The sequence below is a fragment of the Doryrhamphus excisus genome, chromosome 1, assembly GCF_030265055.1.
Source record: "Doryrhamphus excisus isolate RoL2022-K1 chromosome 1, RoL_Dexc_1.0, whole genome shotgun sequence".
NCBI lineage: Eukaryota > Metazoa > Chordata > Actinopteri > Syngnathiformes > Syngnathidae > Doryrhamphus > Doryrhamphus excisus.
Genome location: NC_080466.1, coordinates 36,837,380 through 36,860,157, shown reverse-complemented (window position 1 = coordinate 36,860,157; position 22,778 = coordinate 36,837,380). Strand labels below are relative to the sequence as shown.

General features: G+C 38.8%; 2 protein-coding genes across 5 annotated transcripts in view; one reads left to right on the top strand and one right to left on the bottom strand.

Moving 5' to 3' along the window:
* Positions 1 to 22,778, top strand: part of cnpy1 (canopy FGF signaling regulator 1) — a 31,036-nt gene that overhangs the window by 4,590 nt on the left and 3,668 nt on the right. Inside the window, exons 4-6 of one of the 4 annotated variants that reach the window (XM_058069476.1) lie at positions 5,630 to 5,842; positions 9,963 to 10,056; positions 11,198 to 11,294. In XM_058069476.1, the coding sequence (XP_057925459.1) occupies positions 5,630 to 5,842; positions 9,963 to 10,056; positions 11,198 to 11,238 (348 nt within the window). In that variant the 3' untranslated portion in view covers positions 11,239 to 11,294. Of the gene's footprint in view, positions 1 to 5,629; positions 5,843 to 9,962; positions 10,057 to 11,197; positions 11,295 to 22,778 lie in introns of those variants that run through there. The other 3 variants (XM_058069475.1, XM_058069474.1, XM_058069477.1) reach the window with 3 other exon arrangements.
* On the bottom strand, positions 17,726 to 22,437 carry en2b (engrailed homeobox 2b). Its single transcript, XM_058069473.1, has 2 exons — positions 21,742 to 22,437; positions 17,726 to 19,494 (listed from the first exon to the last, which is right to left on the bottom strand). Exons 1-2 carry the CDS (start codon positions 22,160 to 22,162, stop codon positions 19,178 to 19,180), a joined length of 738 nt encoding a protein of 245 aa, XP_057925456.1. The 5' UTR covers positions 22,163 to 22,437; the 3' UTR covers positions 17,726 to 19,177.

The following is a 22,778-nucleotide window of genomic DNA, read 5'->3' as shown; positions in this document are numbered from 1 at the left end:
GTACATTATTTAAAAAAAACAAAAAAAAACTTAAACTGTATTATGGAAAGCAGGAAGTGAACAAATGAAACAGTTACTGATTGTAAAAGTAAACTGTACTATGGAAAGCAGGACGTGAACAAATGAAACAGTTACTGATTGTAAAAGTAAACTGTATTATGGAAAGCAGGAAGTGAACAAATGAAACAGTTACTGATTGTAAAAGTAAACTGTATTATGGAAAGCAGGAAGTGAACAAATGAAACAGTTACTGATTGTAAAAGTAAACTGTATTATGGAAAGCAGGAAGTGAATACATGAAACAGTTACTGATTGTAAAAGTACACTGTATTATGGAAAGCAGGAAGTGAACAAATGTAACAGTGACTGATTGTAAAAGTACCACATGGAGGGGTAGGATTTAATAAGCTCTGCTTCGTCCAACTCCTTTCGGACATGTGGAACTGGGAACTGATTATGTGATGCATTCAATTGTAATCTGATGCATATTCAAATTAAATAAAAGCATAACCATATTTTTATAGCTGCACATTACTTACAGACAGGAGTGTATTAGAAAGTCCAAAATGTCAGGTATGGTTTGGATCATTTAATTTGTGTGCCTAGTTGCGTCACAAGCTCAACTCACAGAATTATTGCGGCCACTGGGTGTCACCAAAAATCCAACCACCACCCAACTTTAATGTAAAAGTAGCGCATTTTCAATGACCGGGAAGAATAACAAAAAAGCAGTAGCTTCGACAGTCAATCCTCAAAACTTGCAGAAAGGGGAATTAGTATTAATTAGTAGGGATGAAATCTGTCATTTGGAGAAATTTCAGGGCAGTCAGATTGTGACATAGTATGGCATCACTATGTACTACTAATATAGTGGCCGTGTACGAGGTGCTGCTGGAAGCCTACATGAAGTGCTTTAGGAACACCTTGCAATCCACTTTACCTTTGTGTTCCCAGCATTGGCGTCAGCAAGTGACGTCTGGCTGTTTGCTACTTGTTGACGTCCAAGCCAAACCTGTAGAATTTCTACATTTGATCAGGTTTTACTGAAGACTTGTCAGATCAAACCACATGGATGTTGGGACTTGTCTGCACATTTAATCACAAAGAATAGGCAGACTTAAGCTCTATGGACTGAATTTTTTTTTTTTAGATATTTTTTTTAAAGTCTGAAATGTGTAGGTACTGGCTACTCATGAAATAGATATATATATATATATATATGATCCAAAACAGATAGAATCACTGTGTAAAAGTTATGTATACATTTCAGCTTTGCCTCTCACAGCTACAATGCTGCGTTCAAGGAATGCCAAACAAAATGGGAAAGCGCAACACTTGACACTACAAAGCATTAAGACGTAAACATGTAAAAATGGTAGTCTTTTTCAACAGCACTACATATATGATGTACATTTTGACAGTATTAGCACGTATTTGTAATTTTGTATCAAGACCTGCTTTCCGTGCGAAAAAAACACCTATTTTCAGAGAAAATCAAAAATCTGCGAATTTGTTTGGTCATTAAGGTTAATTACACGGAAATCCACTGTACACTTTTCGGTTCCAATTCTGCAGCTTTACTCCATCACAAGTATTGACAATAATCATGCTGTTTTGTGGCTGAATAAAACCTAAAACATATGGTAAAAATGGGCATATTTTAGCAAATATTACACATTTTGTTGCCTAAATGAAGTATTTTCAAGCATAAAATGGCTAATTGAAGTAAAATACAAAAATAAGATTCATTTGAAGAGGATATGTAGTATTCCACACTGATCACTATGTGTCAGTATTGTTGTAAGCACCTTTTATTGCAGGTTTGAATTATAACAACAATAATAATAATAATCTCCCGCATTCTTTTCCTCTCATAGTGATGATCAGCTTGTGTTTTCAATCCAACGTATGCATCATTTATTAACGCTTATTAACTTTACTATTCCATGTTTCTTGTTTTTTTTTGTCCTATTAAAACCCGGCATATAATAAAGGCAGGAAGTGAACAAACTTTCAGTCATTGCTGAGACGCGGAGTATGATTGACTCAGCTCTTCTTCTTCCGACTCGTTTTTCCGACGTGGTGAATGGTGCAAGTGTAAACATGTGATGTACTTCCGTGTAACTCTGTCAAGCGTGTTCCAAATAAACCAAGCCATTCCCATTCCCATGCTAATAATGCACAGCTGCCATTCAGCTTCCAGGCTGCTGACATTGTCATGCTTTTTTTTTTTTCCAACGACGGCTAATTTGGATATTCGCTAACATCTCAGTTAGTCTCCAGCCATCTGCTTTATAATATATTCAAAGTAATAATAGTATTTTTTGAAGTTATCATTATTATTATTATTTATTATTATTGTTCTAAGTTCTTCATTGGCTCACTGCAGCAGGACAATGAAAGTGAAAGCACCCCTCCCGCCCTCGTCCACAGCAGTATAATAATGGCCCCGTCCAATGGGAATTGAATGGCGGATAGCATCCCTGACAAGCCTATTCTCTGGCCCAACCGATTGCCCCGATACACCCCCCCATCCCCATTCTTCAAACAACGCAGTGACTGACAGCTCCCTTTCATGAGGCTGTGGCTGGCAAGGAAAGGGTTTAATTCCAAACCATTTTGCAGCATGGCATGATAATGACTCAGATACAAGCCCAAAAAGCTGCAATGGACCAACATTGTTTTGTTGCCGTGCTCTCTCTCTCTCTCTGTGTGTGTGTGTGTGTCAAATAGAATCAGGTTTAGATTATTACTTTGAATTCAACAGAATTATGTGGCGGTAATTGTGCCAATTGCAATTCAAATAATTGATATTTCAATAAAGATCTTTATTTCAAACAAAGTTACCCTGAAGTACATCATGTTGCTAACATTTCTCCTAAAATTGTAATATAATAGCGAAAGTGCAGGATGAATGGTGCGTTCATGAAATAATATGAATAAGTAAGCATGGTATTCATGTAAATAAATACAGGATATAGAGTATATTTTTTATTTTTAAAGTAAATACAATAGAGTATATTTTTAATTCCTTTTTATCAATTCCCTTTTATCAATTTTTTAATTTTCTATTTACTGTAGCACTTTGAAAATGAATATTTTTCGACAAAAATTTTTTTGTTATTGATCAAATTAACAAACAGCGGCAGACATATAATAGATGATGGATAATATGTTGTTAAATAGTACTATAATTAAAAAAAAATGACAGTTGTACAAACCGTATGGAACTTTTTAGCCCAAAAAAACAAAACAAACGTTTTCAGCATGCCTCTTCTTGCATAACATTGGGTTTTTTTTTTTTTTTGGTAAAGATGATTTCAGAATTTCAATAAGCCATCTCTCTGAAAATAAAGGTTCAACATTATTTGTTGATAATATCCAATAAGAATTGAAATGGAGTCACCACAGGATTGATACTATAAAATAGTAATCATTTCAACAATGTCATGTCCATGTCATTGTTGATGATTGACAGATGAACCTCATCGCCATGGGTGCCCTGTATCTCTCCTTGCTCGCCCTTCAGCCTTTGTCCTCCTGCTGTACCATTCTCTTGTCCCGCTAACTTCCTTCCTCGTGAGCACAACGTGTTTGAGCGCTGGAGATCCTCTCCTGAATGGATCACTCGTGAAAGAGGGTGGGATCGACCTTTCAGGACAGCCGGATGAGTTTTGTTTTTGGTATTTGGTGAGCTGCGGAAGTGGAAATTGCTATTCTATTGCACAGACGGAAATGGCAAGAAATGCCAAAAGACTCCTTGAATTGTTGCAAAATTAAATCATGTCCACAGGACATTCATGGAGTTTTTAACAAATGTTAAAAAACAATCAGAAGCCTGAAAAAGTTCCCATGGTAACGCCTCCATTCATTAACACAGTCTATACTAAATATTACATGTACACTATTGACTATGTCAGGGGTCTCAAACTCAATTTACTTGGGGGCCACTGGAGCTCGGGTCTGGGTGAGACTGGGCCACATCAGGTTTTCAAAAAAAAAAAACGCATTTATTAAAAACAAAAAATTTTTTAAAAACGTCGCTTTGGTTCCAATTTTCTACAAGAAAAGCTCTGATAAAACATTCCACTGTTCTCAAATATCTTACTTTTTATTTTTCTACACAAAATAAGATGAAAAATAAATAAACAAATCAAGAATAAAGAAAATCAAACAATCAGTAATAAATAAATAAATATAATAATAATAATAATAAAATGGAAAATAATACTTGCGCGGGCCGCACTAACATTAAACTTTCATATCAAGGCGGGGGGCCTCAATCTAGTGTCCTGCGGGCCACATTTGGCCCGCGGGCCGCGTGTTTGAGTCCCCTGGACTATGTTGTCTTTGAAATCTGGCCAGCAACAAAGCATTTTCCTTATTTTATGAGTTGCCCGTACGTCACAAACTTAATGAGAAAACATTTCTTATGAAAACAAGCCAAAAAGCTTGTTGTTTACCTCTCCATCAGGGTGTTGAGCCGTAAATACAAAGTAAAGTAAACAAAGTTTTTACTTCCTGTTTGTCAAGATCCTCAAATGATTTGGTGATTTTGCCTTTTTAATTTGTTGAGCATGAAAATAAAAATTAAACATTTTTTTTTTTACTTTAAACAATTCAGCAATATATGAATACAATGTTAAAGTATTACTTTTCCATTGAATATAATGAAAGAAAAGCAAATATATTTCAATGTGTCAAAGCCCTGCTGCGTTCAAGGACTGATTCCTTAACTTTATAGACGAATGTTAGTGGAAATACACACAGACGTCTGACACAAAGGAACCAAAATTAAAAAGTATTGATCAGATACTATTGATATTGGGATGATTCGCCCACCTCTACGTCCATATTTGAAAATCGCCATCCCGGCTGCGTTTTTTCCAGACGAAACATTTGATGTGAACGAAAGGTTGTTTTTTTTCTGTCCTCCATCAGTCCCTCTTCCTCCCCCTCTGTGATCGCCATCCACCCTAGTAACCAGTCAGCGTTACGGGAGATGGCCGTGCTTTGATCAGTGGAGGATGTAGAGGGGGATGAATTGGACAAAAAGTAAGTTGGGGAAAGAGAAGACGGGCTCTTTACCCTTCAGTCCATTATCATCCAACACAAGGAATTCTGCTTTTTGCTGTTGCTGGTCAGAAAGATCACCCCACACTCCCTTTTGCCCTTTTCCTTACCCTCCCCAGACCTTCCACTCCCCCCCACGCATCACCACAGATTAACGGGTACCAGGCTCCTTCCGGGGGTTGGTCAGGGATCTGCACCTGTCTTGACCTGTCTAGACATGGCTGCTTTCTTTTTTGTGTGTCCTCCGAGGGGGCACAGGAAGACGACTGCAGGGTTGGGACGCAGAGGTGGGGAGGGTATTGACATAGGTTAAAAGTCAGAGTTGGAGGGCGAGGTTTGTTAGTGCGGAAGGAGAAAACAAGGCAGGAACAGGAGGTCACAGTGCTGACCTTCTGGTGAACAACCATGGCCCTCTGAAGGACATTGAACATTGAGGGCTTTTTTTTTTTTTTTAGACTTCCTTTTTAATAGCATGAAAGCATTTTTTTTTACTTTATTACTTGTCCAATAACCTGAATATGGAGACTGACATTTTTTGTTTTGTCTTGCCTGCCAGGTACCGCTGGCTCGCTCCGAAACTCACCTCAGTGAGCTCTTAGACGGGGTTTGTGACCACATGAGCGACTACGCCATTCACACGGACCCCGCCACCCAGCAAAAACGGTACCTTAGGTTTGCGCCCAGGAGCAGTGGCCCCACTGGGGACTTCCCTGACCTGAAGAACTTCCAGTTTGATGGACCTGAAGCCCCTAATGCCTTGAAATTTGCAGTAAGTAAACAGTTTGACTTTTTCTTTTCTTAGTTTATGCATTGTTTGTATTACTAGTACATACATATATAGAGCCAAAATACAGTATTCAAGTATTTCATGTATTTTTTTTAGAGGAAATCATGCCTCTAAATTCTTAATGTGTCAGGAATACTATGTATGACAGGGATGAATCCCAGTTTGAGTTTAGGTGTTCAAATTCCGTTCCATGTGTCCATTTTGTACCCCTGAGTCCTGTTCACAGTCTCAGTGAGCTGTAGCCTATCACAGCTGACCTCCCCCTGGGTTGGGGAACATATTGTATATATACACAAATATCCACATCACTCATGCTGCCTTCAATGCACAACTATTCCAAAGTATGACGTTGGGCCATTTTTTATTTGAATTGACATATTGATCCTAATGACACTAAGTATAATATTGTCAACAATAACACTCAGCTGACATGCAGGCTGTAAAGTAGAGTAACGTTAATATTTTGTGAGGGAGTCATTCTATAAAAAGGGTGTCCACCCAATAAAATGCAAAAAAAACATGGAGAGAAAACATTGGTACTAATAATAGAAATGATCGAGGTTTTATCCGATACAATTACATTTATGTAATAGATTCACCAGTATGAAATATAATCCACTACAAATGAATATAAGTATCACAGCAGATTGGGTTGTAATGGTAATGCTTTTACTTCATTTGAACATCAATTGAATGCATCCCATAATCAGTTCCCAGTTCCACATGTCCAAAAGGAGTAGGAAGAAGCAAAGCTTATTAAATCCTACCCCTCCATCTGATACTTTTACAATCGGTAACTGTTACATTTGTTCACTTCCTGCTTTCCTAATATAGTTCAAGTTTTTTTAATTTAATTAATAAAATTTTATTTCTGTCACGTACCGAAGTATGAGGTGATATGACCATACAATGACATAATCGGTACCATGGTAACAGTAACAACAAACAGTGTTTCTGTTTGATGTTCAGAATTCCGTTGTTTCGTGAATGCACCCGGCTCAGCGTGAACCTTGATTGGTGGATAATGAGGAAGTGTTATTGTGGTTCAATGTTGGAGCTGTTGGTCATTTATACCAGTATGAATATACAGCTCCTCAAACGGGGGCATGGGGGGCGCACGCAAGAGGCAGGGAGTACTTTCATACAATTCGACTCTTGAATACGCCTGTATGCTTCACTGCTCACCATTTTGTTGCATTTTTTTTTTGTTCAGTGTGTACGGTACAGATAAATAAATAGTTCTTAGTTGTTAATACTCAAAAAACATTTTTTTCATAAACAAAAATGCATGAAAATATTGGAGAATGACAGCTATAAATCAGGTTTAAAGGTTCTTGTGTGCAGACTTACAGGACGTGATGAAGTTTAATTTATCAATAATAATCATATAATATAATATAAAAATAGCTTCGGTATGTATAACACACAGCTTAAAATGTAGGCTGTTTCATAATCAACTTATTAATAGATCTATTTTGGATGAGCCTATTACAACAAATTTAATAGTGTGTGGGGGGGGGGATTTTTTAGTGACGTGCATGATTCCCAGGCAGGCTGTCAGTTTAACCCCGGGATCACACTGAATCTGTTGCGGCTCCGCTGCGGTTGCCGGAAGCACTCGGCGAGATTGACATCCCCGTTGGAGGCTCACAGTAGCTCCATACGGTGCAACCCCCCCCCCCTCCCCCCTCCGTCGGCCGGACGGACGGCACAGCGGAAAGGATCCGTTTGGCGTCTAACTCTTTTTCCGGATGCCGGAGCACTCTCGTATCATATCGTCATCATCACATGAGTCATAGAAATTGATCTATCCACATGGTATGCTCAAAGAACAAACGACAATATGATGTCATTAAACGCTATTTGGTAATAATAACAATAATATTACTCATTGTATGAAGTCAAAAGGCACCAAAAAAATATATAAAAATCACTGCGGCTGTGCAAATAAAGATGGCTACTGTTTACAAGAACTTCCTGTATACAAGGTCAGTTATGGCGGTCTCCACAACCGCAGGCGCAGTGCCTGCCCCAGTCAGCGTGGGTGGCACTTAGCGGCAAGCCGGACTGGATCAGTACCGCAACGTACTCAGTGTGATCCTATGTGATCCCGGACTAACAGCCAGCCTTAATGAAGGGCTTCTTTCCTACCTACAGGTATTTGTGGTCGGTAGGCATACAGTAGAGAGGGGGGGGGCGTCCAAACCTTTTGTTGTGAGGGCCAAATATTGAAAACTGGTTGGTTTTGTTTATTTAAATTTTCCAAATGTTTCAACTTTCTTCCTAAATAATCCTGTTTAATCTTGTTAATATTCTGACTTTATTCTCATATTCGAACTTTTTGCCACGCTAATTTTCCTAAAATGTTTAGTTTTTGGTTTTGTTTTGTTTGATTTTCACATTACACTTTTTCAAAAGTCATTTTTGCAATGCTATTAAAATGAAATAGTTTTTCTTCATAATAATATCAGTACCTTTTTTTAATTCTCATGAAATGACAGCTGTGTTTTAATTTATTAAAATTAATTTATATTCAATTTATTTAATTTGTTTTATAATTTAATTTTCCTTATTACAACTTTTTCCCTTTTGATTTTATTTTCTTAACATAACTTTTTTGCAACTTAATGTTCTAAAAATTATAACTATTTGTTTTTTTTCACATTACGGCTCGTAAAAAATATGTGCATTTTTTTATATTTCAATTTGATGCTACTAAAAAGTTATTATTCGCCATAATTATAATAATAATAATGTAATTCTGGTAAAATTCCAGGCTGTCCCCATTTGATTACACCTTTTTCCGTTAATACTTTGACTTTATTTTTGTAAAGGTATTTTTCCATTTTTGCTGGGTTTTTGTTATTTATTAATTTTTTTTGTGTGTCCCGTAAACGTACTAATAAAAAAGCAACAGCTGGCCATAAGGCTGCTCTCTGTACACGCTATAGACTTTCTGCACCTTGTCAGTCCACAAAGCTTGTCTTAAACTCTAATTTAAATGCCTCAATGTTTAATTTGATGAGTTTCTATGCACTTGAGAATTTGTGTTTTTCATGTCCGCAGACCTTAAAATCATTGAAAGACAATTCTGTAGGAGAAAATATGTCGATTATTTAGACTGCTCTAAAACGGAGATCGTTTCATCATGTCGTATTTTACATGAGTCATGCTAAAGTGACGCTGTCTTGTCCTTCATCAACTTTACATAACGAAGTTTCCATAGCAGTAGTTGAAGCCATGCTAGGCCACTTATCCAATGGATAGAGCACATAGACGATGCTAGTGATGGTTTCATTGATGTGAACAAGATGTGATGGTGCATTTTTCATGCTGTACAAAAGTACTTTAAATTGAACAAAGAACATACATTCATTGAAAATCATGGAAAGAGTGACATTTATTGAGTGTCTAATTAGCATATTTGCTATTGTGACAAATATGTCACGTCAGCCTTTTAAGACTAAAGATGTGAAATATTTCCCATGTCCAATTGTTCATGCTAAATGTATTAACACGACCATTTTTGAGACTAAAATCCACTGTAAAATGAACAAAGAGCATGTATAGAAAATCGCTGTGTGATATTTATTAAGTATCATGAGCGTTTTGGCAGTTCTGACAAATAGGTTGTAGTTTTCTTTTGATTCGTTGAAGAAATATTGTAATATTTGGCAGCCTATTTAAGCATTACAATTGTTAAATGACTTTCAAAATGAGTTGGGGACCCACAAGTCACATGACAACCATTCCAATATTTTGTATAAGTCACTCAAGGACTTGAGTTCAAATCAGACACAAAGCTGTATCGGACACACCTGAACACTTTTAAAGTGTCCCATCAACTGTAGAGGTTATTGTAGGGAATGATATACAGTATTGGTATTGTCAAAGTACTGTGATGAAATAAGTATTCATCAAAGATAATGTGGGGGTTTGCTGAATCAAAACATCCTGACAAAATGGCTCCAGTTGAGCAACAAGCAGTGGGGGGTGGAATGGCCACCGCCCTGTGAAGAGCGCACGAACCGTTATGCATGTGTACGCGTGGCCAAAGCTGCCTTGGACGATTATTTCCTTCTCTGAAATGGTTTTCTCTCAGTGTGAAAGCATCATAGAAGAACTGGAGGATGATATCATCGCTCTTTTCAGCCAGCAGACAGGGGACGCACCCAAGGACTTATGCAACATCTCAGGTAGGAAAGCCTCCTCACACTTTTCTACTCACAGTAGTCACTCACTAGTACAGTAGTAGTACTCACTTTTCATCACCATGTAACAACACTTACTCATGTACGCTACGTGTTCTTATGTCTATATGCATGTACGCTACGTGTTCCTGTGTCTTTATGCATGTAAGCTACGTGTTACTGCGTTTATATGCATGTAAGCTACATGTTACTGCGTCTATATGCATGTACGCTACGTGTTCTTATGTCTATATGCATATACGCTACGTCTTCTTATGTCTATATGCATGTACGCTACGTGTTCCTGTGTCTATATGCATGTACTCTACGTGTTCTTATGTCTATATGCATGTATGCTACGTGTTCCTGTGTCTATATGCATGTACGCTACATGCTCTTATGTCTATATGCATGTACGCTACGTGTTCTTATGTCTATATGCATGTACGCTACGTGTTATTATGTCTATATGCATGTACGCTATGTGTTCTTATGTCTATATGCATATACGCTACGTGTTCTTATGTCTATATGCATATACGCTACGTGTTCTTATGTCTATATGCATGTATGCTACGTGTTCTTATGTCTATATGCATGTACGCTACGTGTTCCCGTGTCTATATGCATGTACGCTACGTGTTACTGCGTATATATGCATGTACGCTACGTGTTCCTGTGTCTATATGCATGTACGCTACGTGTTCTTATGTCTATATGCATGTACGCTACATGTTCTTATGTCTATATGCATGTACGCTACGTGTTCCTTTGTCTATATGCATGTAAGCTATGTGTTACTGCGTTTATATGCTTGTACGCTACGTGTTACTGCGTTTATATGCATGTAAGCTACGTGTTACTGCGTTTATATGCATGTATGCTACGTGTTCTTATGTCTATATGCATGTACGCTACGTGTTCCTGTGTCTATATGCATGTACGCTACGTGTTCCTGTGTCTATATGCATGTAAGCTACGTGTTACTGTGTTTATATGCATGTAAGCTACGTGTTACTGCGTTTATATGCATGTACGCTACGTGTTCCCGTGTCTATATGCATGTACGCTACGTTTTCCCGTGTCTATATGCATGTACGCTACGTGTTCCTAATACTCCTAATATTGCATGTTCTTTTTGTTCCAGGCTACTGTGAAGGCACCAGTCACACTAATGAAGAATTATAGTTGGATTTCTCTTTCATAATAAAAATAGTCCAAATCAAGTCAACAAACGTGTGGGATTGATGATTTATAAGGTTTTCACTTTTTTGGCAGTTTTAATGAAAAATCCTCAGAATCCCCAAGAATGGTAGTAGAATAGTTTTCTCCTAAAGTTTGATAGTATTAAAAACTACTGAAAGTAGTAAAAAAAAAAAAAAAAACAAGATGAAAATGTAGCGTTCTTCAGACAAAAGACGGGCTGTGTAAGGAATATCGTCTCCACACACCCAAGTCGAAGTTATCAATTATCGGTTCCAAGCGTAAAGGAGATGGAGGAGAAACGTTCTATGTGGCCACGCTGTGGTCGTGTTAGCCGGCTGGACCTAAAGCTAGCTGTTACGTCATCGTAAACTGGCATGGTTTGGAGAGGATCAAACCCCCCTTCACTGAGATTTGACTCCATGGACCAGACTAGGGTTTTGGCTCAAACGTTACTGAATGGTTTTGGATCTGAGGTGAACCAAGAAGGAAACATCAGAGCTCTGTGCTTGGGGATCAAATACTTCCCAGCTCTCTTTGGGCGAGAGGAACACCCTGGACTGGTGGCCAGCCAATCACAGGGCACATATAGACAAACAACCATTCACACTCACATTCATACCTATGGACAATTTGGAGTGGCCAATTAACCTAGCATGTTTTTGGAATGTGGGAGGAAACCGGAGTACCCGGAGAAAACCCACGCATGCACGGGGAGAACATGCAAACTCCACACAGAGATGGCCGAGGGTGGAATTGAACCCTGAGGTCTGCGCACTAACCACTCGTCCATCGTGCCGCCCGGTATCAGTATTATAGTTTTTAATTTCTTTTTCTAGTTGTTGTGTTGATATTGCTGTCATAATTCTTTTTCTTTTAGATGATGTATTTATGTGTCTTCTCTTGCTGGTTGTTTTGTGTGTTTGTCTCTGGGTGTTGGGGGGCTGGGCTGCTGGGCGGGGTTGGGTTCCATCTCTGTTTTCTGCTTCTTAAATAAAAGAAAGAAAACAAAAAAATGTGATGTAGGATAGCAGGATTGAAAGGCAGTACCGTACTGGCAAATGTCCACCACAGGGGGCGCCACAAACATTTGATTTGATTAATCTTATTAAACCTGAGTGGTCGGAGGACTGCACATTAAAATACCTAAAAATGATGTGAATATAGGAATTAAACGTATCTTCAAGACCAGATAAGCCTATTGGAGCTATGATACGTTGCCAGGTGCATCTCAATCCCTCAACCCAAACATCAACAAAATGAGCATAATCCTTAATAACGGAAGTCAACGTAAACACCAGGCTGCATCTCACACACACACACACACACACACACTTTCATGCCCAGTCATGCTAGGACCCCATGAAGGTCTTTGTGTGGCTGCCTGTCTGGAAATGTTAGCACGCTCGGCCTCCGCCCGTGACAGATCAATGCTTCCAAAAGTGCTGAATGGACAGAAGGTGACAGAAAGCCTCCCAGCCGTCGCCGACGTCATTTCCCACAAAGCGTTCCCACATGACATTTACCGCTTATGTCGTGTGTGTATGATGCAGGATGCCCTGCAAATATACTATATACCAGTGTATATGTGTATATATATATATATATATATATATATATATATATATATATATATATATATATATATATATATATATATATATATATATATATATATATATATATATATATATATATATATATAATCCTGGATATGCATTTTGCCTATTCATTGTTAGCACATATATCAGCTGTATTAAATGATTTCACTAAATATACCATTAAAAGGAAATCATCACCAAAAATTAATGAATACAAACATATTTGGTCTAAAATAAGAAATATTACAAAAATAATTTGTACTTTACGTATATCTATGTTAATTAACTTTTTGTGTCATTTTCTATATGCATCTTGGCCTCTTAGTCTATTTATTTCATTCATAATTTATTTTTAAATACAGAATTAAATTATAAAGATATTAAGTCAATCATTTACAACAAAAATATGTATATTGAATAACATATAATATTGAATAACAAATGTAAAAGTGAGTCCATTTTTTTGTTTTCCATGTTTATATTATGTATGTATTTTAGCCAAGACTTTTAGCCGACATAATCAATAACCAACTATTTCATAATTACTTGTTTCCAAAATATGCTTCAAATAACTATTATACAGTATATACTGTATTTTGGATAATTAACAAACATTAAAACTAATACACATTTTAATAATTAATTTATTAATAATAATAATTAATTAATGTATTTATAATTTATTAATTTAATTTTATTTTTTTAATTACATGAACAATAAAATATTGAACAATTACAAAATGGTTTACATTAATTAAAAAAACATTTAATGTCTAAAAATGGATGTTGTATAATGTAAATAAATAAGATGAATACATTAGAATATGTTTTTGTATGTCTATACATTCTAGTGATGGGACTCCTTATTTACAAACATAGAGTTATGTAATCATGGATATCATGAGTCATGTATTTCTCAAATATGACCAAAGTTATTGTGAGCTTTGTAGCACATCTGGACTTGGACTCGTGTCATTCAGCACCTTACCAACATAGCCTGACACTGGCTAGGTATGAATGTGGGTGGAGGAGGTCGGTGGAGATGCCCCGCCATTGGCTGGCCCCCGGTCCAGCACTAGCATGACCTATGACCCATAGACATAGAAAGCGGATGGATGGGAAACATGGCAGCATATCTGTAATATACTATTACGTCGCTACAATTGTTGAATGACTTTAAAACAGGGGTCTCAAACTCAATTTACCTGGGGGCCACTGGAGCTAGGGTCTGGGTGAGACTGGGCCGCATCAGGTTTTCCAAAAAAAACCAAAAAACGCATTTATTAAAAATAGAAAAATGAATAAACTTTGCTTTTGTTCCGATTTTCTACAAGAAAAGCTCTGATAAAACATTCCACTGTTCTCAAATATCTTAATTTTTATTTTTCAACACAAAATAAGATGAAAAATGAATAAACAAATCAAGAATAAAGAAAATCAATCAATCAGTAATAAATAAATATAATAATAATCATAAAACACAAAATTATTTTTTTCAGATTAAAATGAACAAAGCATTATTAGAGCCCTGTAAACATGACAAAACACGACTATAGTCACATTTATACTCTTTTTATTTACAACATATTGCGCAACTGCAGGGTCTTGAGACACATGCTAACTCGCAGAGAGCTAGCGACCTAAACGGTAGCCTTCAAGTTATTTCCTTTAAACTTAAATAGCCAAAAAACTTACCACTTCCACACAGATAGGGAGGATAACTATTAACAGTTATTTAACCTTTAACATGAACATTAATCAAATGTAATAATTTTTTCTAGGTACATGATACCATACAGCATCCATATCAAACTTGCGCGAGCCGCACTAACATTAAACTTTCATATCAAGGCAGGGGGCCTCAAACTAGTGTCCTGCGGGCCACATTTGGCTTGTTGTTTACCTCTTCATTGAGGTATTGAGCCATAAATACAAAGTAAAGTAAATATAACAAAGTTTTTACTTCCCGTTTGTCGAGATCTTCAAATGATTTGGTGATTTTGCCTTTTTAATTTGTTGAGCATGAAAATAAAAATGATTTTTTTTTTTTTATGAATACAATGTTAAAGTATTACTTTTCCTTTGAATATAATGAAAGAAAAGCAAATATATTTCAATGTGTCAAAGCCCTGCTGCGTTCAAGGACTGATTCCTTAACTTTAAAGACGAATGTTAGTGGAAATAAACACAGACCTCTGACACAAAGGAACCAAAATTAAAAAAGTATTGATCAGATACTATTGATATTGGGATGATCCGCCTACCTCTACGTCCATATTTGAAAATCGCCATCCCGGCCACGGTTTTCCGTTTAACATTAAAATTTCATATCAAGGCGGGGGCCTCAAACTAGTGTCCTGCGGGCCACATTTGGCCCGCGGGCCGCATGTTTGAGACCCCTGCTTTAAAAAGGAGCATTCTTGGCAAAAATGTGCTTCGGCTTCTCTGATGCAAGTCACTATGTAGAGGCCGCATCCTGGGTTGGTCACATGACAACTAAAATGTTTCCCCCCCCTTTCGGGTTCTTTTGGATTTTGGGGTCGTCTTCCAGCCAACATGAGAAAGTCGTTTTTGAGACAAAGTGTGATGTTTGTATCCTTGCAGTATAAAGTTTGGTGACTGAGCTGTGGCATTAACTTGTATTCTAACAAGATTAAAATATATTTGTCCTGGAGATTAGCATAGCTAAGTGTCCCTCTCTTGGCTTTCGGGGCGGCTAGCAGGCTTTGATCAGTGTAGCGCAGCCAGGCCAGGCTTGGCCCGCTCATCCAAAGCCTGGCTGTGAAATTGCTCTGATGTCATCCCCCCCATTCTCCACCTCCTCCGCTTTCAGGCCCGTAATGATATTTCCGCCACAAAGCCCCGTCTCCTTCATTCCGTATGGCCACTTTGACTAGGTCGCGTTTTAGAGAAGTAAATGACTCAGTAGGGGGAAGGGATGCCTCGTCTTTAGTCGTCCGTGACACAGAGGATGTCAGTACTTTGCTTATTTTCTTTTCGTTTGTTTGCCCTTTGCCTTTTACTCGAGCAGAGGTTGGAAAAGCCAGAACCGGACCTGTTGCTTGTGTGTCCCAAGTCAAATGGCGGCCTGAGGCAAGGTGACCCGTGTGTAGTCACGACTCCGGTGTCGTGCAAGTTCATCGTTCTCATGGACTATAGTTCAAAGTTCAGTTCCCGCGATATAAATAGGAATAGTTCACGTTCATAGTTCAGCATTCCAATTTTTAACTACTTCAAAGTTCACTTTTTTTAGGACGACTGATGTTCGAATCCATCAGCACCTGAAACTGTTCACTCTTGATGATGATGTAGTATCCGAGTGGAATTAGAACCATTCATTCATTCATTTCTACCGCTTATGCTCACGAGGGTCGAGGAGCCTATCACAAATGTACACCCTGGACTGGTGGCCAGCCAATCACAGGGCACATATAGACAAACAACCATTCACACTCACATTCATACCTATGGACAATTTGGAGTCGCTAATTAACCTAGCATGTTTTTGGAATGTGGGAGGAAACCGGAGTAAACCCACGCATGCACGGGGAGAACATGCAAACTCCACACAGATATGCCCGAGGGTGGAATCGAACTCTGGTCTCCTAGCTGTGTGTCCGGCGCACTAACCAGTCATCCGAATTAGAACCATATGAAACATAAAATTGTTTAATTTCTTCATAGTGTTGTTTCATGCAGTTAGTAAAAGCATAGCTACGTATCTGGAAGTCCTCGGGAGCACTTGGGAGTGTGACCAATCCCAGCGGAGTGGAGGGCCGGGGGTGGAGTACATTAAACGTGTATACAGATGTTACCTTCCAGGAACATGGTGAATAATTGATCCACCTGTAGAAATGTTTGTATTGAGTTATGGACTCCTGTAGAGCAGCTACACACAATAACCCGCGAAGAAAGCTTTCTAGATCTTCCGCAATATGCACCTATTCCAGCAGGATTTCCTCGGCTTTTCAAAACGGTCTGTTTTAATTTAATTTATTCCTCTCACGGCCCGCCTTCGGGCACATCTACTCCACTGTGATTGGTCACGCTCCTGAGGACTTCCAGACTACTGCCAAACCCCACTTTTTAATTTTTTCTGGGTATAGAAGTCGATACTGAAGGGTTGGGTGCTTCTGGCAACCCCAGATCATGACTTACCATGAACTCAGAGTGGTAACGTAGGTCCCAAAACAGTCCATAGTTTTATCTTGCTGGTCAGGAATCTGCCACTCCAACCACTTCTTCTTGATGTTGGCCTCTTTTGGCAGGTTAGTGTTCCCCCAAGACATAATTTTTTTTTTCCTGGAAGCATTTGCTCCGTGAAAACGGTGAAATCTTAGACAAACAGCAGGGGCGGGCGGGCAAGACTACAGCTTGTACCTGGGCACGCCCAATGAGGAAGTCCGGCTCATTGTGACATCACACTTTCAGGGCTCACTTCCACATGCTAACCTCAGTATGTGAAACTCTGGCATTGTTGAACACGGCAATACGACATTCCAACTACATTCATAAGTCAGAAAAGTAGAAAAGGTCCTTTTTAAGATAATAAATATTTTTTTTTTTTTTTTTACCAACAATCCTCAAATTTGTGCGGTTGAGAAAGTGTGAAAGTGAGAAAGTGATTTCCTGTTGCTTTCATGTCAGTTGAGGGTCCGCACTGAGGACCTTCCCCCAGCTTTTGTTCTTCCGCAAGTCACTGATCCAGTCAGGGAACGTTGGGCCTGACTTCCTCCGACAAGCCTTCAAGAAAAAGAAAGTCATTTTTCCCATTCTAACACATTCTATTACTGGGAGAATGATGTGTGTGTGTGTGTATTTTTCTTCCATTTTTTTCTCTCAATATGAGAGAGTTTTCATGATTTTTCTCAAATCATGTTACATTTGATGCTAGTGATAATGTTATCTTTGCTTTCTAAATAAGGATTTGGACTCTAGTTTCAAACTGGGATGTGATTTTTCACATAGAAGGAACACTCAACTCTCGAGAGTGTAAAAAAGTATTTTTTATGAATTATGTTTTTATGTTTGATCATTTCAAATTGCCTCAAATTTGCCTCATATCAGGCATCATTGACTCATCAACCCAAAGTAGCATAAAATAAAGTCCACACCATCACTTTCTGTTTTTTTTATTATTCTCCCACCATCATAAACGTTACATATGAAGCATAAATAAAAACAATCCAATGACTGAATCAGTGACTATTTTTTTATTATTTTTTGAAAGAAAATTCCCAATAGCCGAATAGAAAAGCATCTATTTACACTGTTTTAAGGCAAGTGTTTGTACGTCAACACTTAAGACAAATCAGCCAAAAAAAAAAAAGAAGCAAAGAGTCACAATAAGACCAGCATTTGGCTTGGATCTTCATGACATGGACCCAACAAAAGGCCTTGGAGAGCTTGCATCCGTATGGCTATAGAGTGTATTTATTGTGTGAGTGACCTACATGAGATCATATAGGTCCATAAGGTCAGGGAAATATTCCCTGGAAGCTTTTTTTTTTATTGCTGATGTTTTAAAGGGGTGGGGGTCCACTAATATTTTCATTTTCCTTGGAAGCGGTTCCACGTTCTTGGAAAACAAAATATTCTTCAAAGGCTAAAAGAAGTTATTTTTCATTTGCATCAACATTTCATATTTTTGCTCTTTTTTAAGGGAGTTTTTGACCACCGGGCCGCATTTTGGACACCCCCCCACCCCACACAACCAATTAAACTTCAAATAGCGCCCCCCACATTCAATGAATAACTTTTGTAGAACTGCTTGGGGGTGTGAAAATATCTAACAATACATCTTAATAACAGAGTCATTTCATTTGGGACCACAAACGGCCCCCGGGCTGCACTTTGGACACCCCTGGTGTACATCTAGGCACCCTTAGAAGGCTGTAGTAGGCTCGGTTTACAGATAAACACTCAGACCTGAAGGTAAACAGTCCTTACGCTGCACTGAATGCAACAAAAGTCAATTCTTTGGACTTCAGCATAGTTGTCTCAATGACTGGCGTGAATCAGGCTAGCTTAGCGCCAGATTGTTGTTTCCTGTTCGTCTCCCTGACGCGGTTAGCACTTTAGCAAAACAACAATAGTGTTAGCATCCTTCTGGCTTAATTCGTCTGAATGTCATTAAGATGGCGACAGACGGATTCAAGCATGTTCATTTTGGGCAATGTCCTGAAAAATTCCTATTCTCTGCCCTGGCATTTGAACGCAGCGCCTGTCAAGCCCTGAGGATATGTCGCTTCCACACACACACACACACACACACACACACACACACACATGTCAAAATAGCCTGTAGTTGAAGTATTGTATTTTTAATTGTCACTGTCTGACTTTGCGTCCTTGGTTGCGTGGTTGTAGAGTCCTTGCGCCATCAGTTGCGCCGCCAGCGAGTTTTTATCCACGGTAGCCTTCTTGATTTTTGCTCTTTTGTTCTGGAACCAAATTTTAATCTGAGATTCGTTGAGGCCGAGATCCCGGGCCAGGTTTTTCCTGCGCTGCTCGGTCAGGTACCGGTTGCTCTGGAACTCGTTTCGGAGTCTATGGAGTTGCTCCGCGGTGAAGGCCGTCCGGGGCCGCTTGTCGTCTTTCGTCGGAGTCCGAGTCGTTTTGGGTTTACGGGATCTGGGCCCTTGGGGGTCGAGAAGGAGGAATTAGTCCCACAAAAAAAATGTCCGCATTAAAAGGCCTTTTTCTTCTTTTATTTGATACGTTATTACACAACGTGTTCAAACGGTCTATTCTTTCACTGGCACAGAAATAAAAGCATGGGGGAATCGGTCTTTGATCGATTTAGTGCTAGTGATCGATTTAGTGATCAACTTAATAGATCAACTATATTTATATATCACTTCTATATTTATCACCAAAAATACATTGATTAGAGAACTTTTAAATTGGATGATATTTGGAACAGTTATTTATTCGATTTTCTTGTGCATGTAAACATGTTATTTATGTTTTCCTGTTTTTCTACCCTATTTTCTTCTTCTCTGAACCTTTCCTGCCTGGAGGCCAGCATGCATCAGGTGTCTCCTTGTAGTTCCTTCATTCTTCCTTCAAGTCTAATCTGTTAGCATTGAAGTATTTTTGCTTTTAGGTGAATATTATAGGAAATACATGCTAATCATATCCGTGTATTTATTTATGAATCGGTTATTATAGTCCGAACACAGGCTCCACGTTGACTCAAAGGGGAGAAAGTCCTGCATTTGGAGATGGGGGGTGGGGCCAGAACGGATGGAGGAGAAGGAGGAGGAGGAGGAGGGGGGAGCCAGGCGCCTGGTTGCCTCTCTGTTGCCATAGCAACCACAACATTTTGGATGACAAACTCCTCTTTTAGTGTCATGGGTTATATTTGGAGGCTTCCGGGATGAGCAGTGTGTGTGTGTGTGTGTGTGTGTGTGTGTGTGTGTGTGTGTGTGTGTGTGTGTGTGTGTGTGTGTGTGTGTGTGTGTGTGTGTGTGTGTGTGTAGCGTATAAAGTTTGCACAGAAAGTGCAAAACTAGCAAACTATCTACACGTGCATGCACCTTAAACATTAAAACCGCAATACTCGGGTTTTAATCGTTCTAGTCTTATTAGTCCTCAATGATTCTTCATCAAAGCCCCCCCCCCCAAAAAAAAAGATACAACATGTGTAATAAATAGTGCTTTGTGTTGATCTGAGACTTTGTGGGACATGAGTACATTGATAAAAATAGGACTTCTCACCCCCCCCCCCCACACACACACACACACACAAAAGAAAAGTAGAAAAACAAGCAAAATAAATAACGTCATATATGTTTCTTTCGTTTCAGAAATTGCGCTTTTAAAGTAGCTTGGATGTATCCGGCTCAGGTGAAATAAATAAAAACGTGAAATTGATTTTTTTTATTTAAAAAAAGCACATTAAGGTCGTATAGGGACACATTTACGACAAAAAAGTGAAATATTTGATTTTAAACGCTTGCTTTTCTTGGATTCACGTCGAAGTCCTTTCTTTTTAGGCTGCCTCCTTTGTCAAAAATATGCTAATGAAATATTAACAAAGAAGAGTCGCGGGAACAATGGCGTTAAACTTCACTTCATTTGGTATTTTTCTTTAAATCATTTCTTATTTCTTATTTAAACACCTTTTTCTCAGCGTAGTTTATATGTACTTTTTTTATATTTAAACCATTTTCACATTCAAGTGCGGCCATTACTGGGATAATGTAGTACTTTACAAGTTTAAAAGTAATGGATGAAATATGATGGATGAAAGATGAAGGATGATAAATGAAGATGATATTAGTAACCAAAGTGCAATGATTGCTTTGTGGTGTGTTACCTGTCTATTAAGGTGGGGGTTGGTGGGGGTGAGGGGGTTGGGGGCAAAGTCTAAACTCGTTTTTAAAGGGCAAGAGAAAATGTTAGTAAGATTTTTTGGGGGAGTTGTAAAAGTTTCCTAAAACGTTTGGATTGAAATGACGCAATGAAAGCGGAATCTTATTTTCTTTGTATGCAATATTAGCGCCTTTTTTCTTCACACTATTGTTTAGTTACATCAGAGGGGGTGCAAAATGCAGACCGGGGGCCCTCTGCGCCCCGCAGCTGGGTTTTTTTTTGGCCTAACAATACAATGAAACCAAAAAAGTACAAAAAAGTGGAAAAAGAAGACGAATAATAATAATAGTAATAATAATAATAGTAATAATGAGCTCAGCTTTAAAAGTAAACTTCAATAAGACGACATATTTACCACATTAGCAGTGAAGAGGGTTATTAAAAAGGAGCGAAATAAAAAGATTTATACATAATATGCGTAATTTGAGTCAATTTTTCGGGCTGGGGGTTAATAAAAGTTTGTTTTTATTCGTTTTAGTTTATGTAAATATGTATAGGAATAACTGACCTGAGGACGGGCGGTCCGAGTAGCGAGTACAATAAACCCAGGCCGGCCAGAGCATCTGTCTGCCGGCGTCAGGTGCAGCGCCGGCCGGGGGCCCACGCTCCTCTCCCCGGATCGTCTCCGCCACGTCGCCGCCGATCAGGTCACTTTTCCGGCCGTCAGAATGCTTCTCATCGGACGGGTCCGAAAAATCATTCGCTTGTAAATCTTGGTTATCGGGCTTGGGTTCGTCTGTTCTGGCGTCGCCCCCCTCCCGGACCGGAGGCACACCTTTTCTCTTCCGGCCGAAATCCGGTCTTAAAATGTCGTCAATGTAGAAGTTGGTGATCCGGTGGGACTGCTGGTTGCCAGGTGGCTGCAAAAGAGGCAGGATGGCCCGGTTGGACTCTTCGCCAGCTTCGTCTGGCCGTCGTTGAACCTCCATGACGGTGACAAGCTTTTTTTTTAGTCAAATCCGATTGAATGAAATGTTTTGACTGCTGATAAAAGAAAAATAGCACTCCGCTTAAAAAGCCGATTTTTACTACTTGGATGGTATTTAGTCCAAAAACGCAGCGGTTTTTGATAAAGAAAAATCATTTCATAGCATCTGTGTTCGTTTCCACCCCCCAATTATAGTAATTATTTGGCTAATTAGTTGTGGTTTTAATTTCTCCGGATCCCCCCGCACACAATTTCCGCTGCTCTCAATACTAAAGTGTTCGGATTCGGACGATGCTGAAATACTTTGACTGGGCATTGCCTTCTTATTTCTGATTGGCTGAGAGTCCGCCTACTATGCCGCTGTCGGACACGTGCCTGCCACCAATGGGGGCGCAAAACAGACGTCACGTGACGTTACCGGAATTCCCTGGAGGCGTGCGTGTGCTACCTTCACGTGAACCCCCCAAAACATGGAAAACACTGCTTTTCTCTCGATACTTTTATCAAAACAAAACTTGGATATTTAGCTGACGAAGACAAGTTGACATGTTGGAATAGGATTGCAGGGGTTTATTACTGTATTATAATATAAAGTACAATGAAAAAGACCACAATGT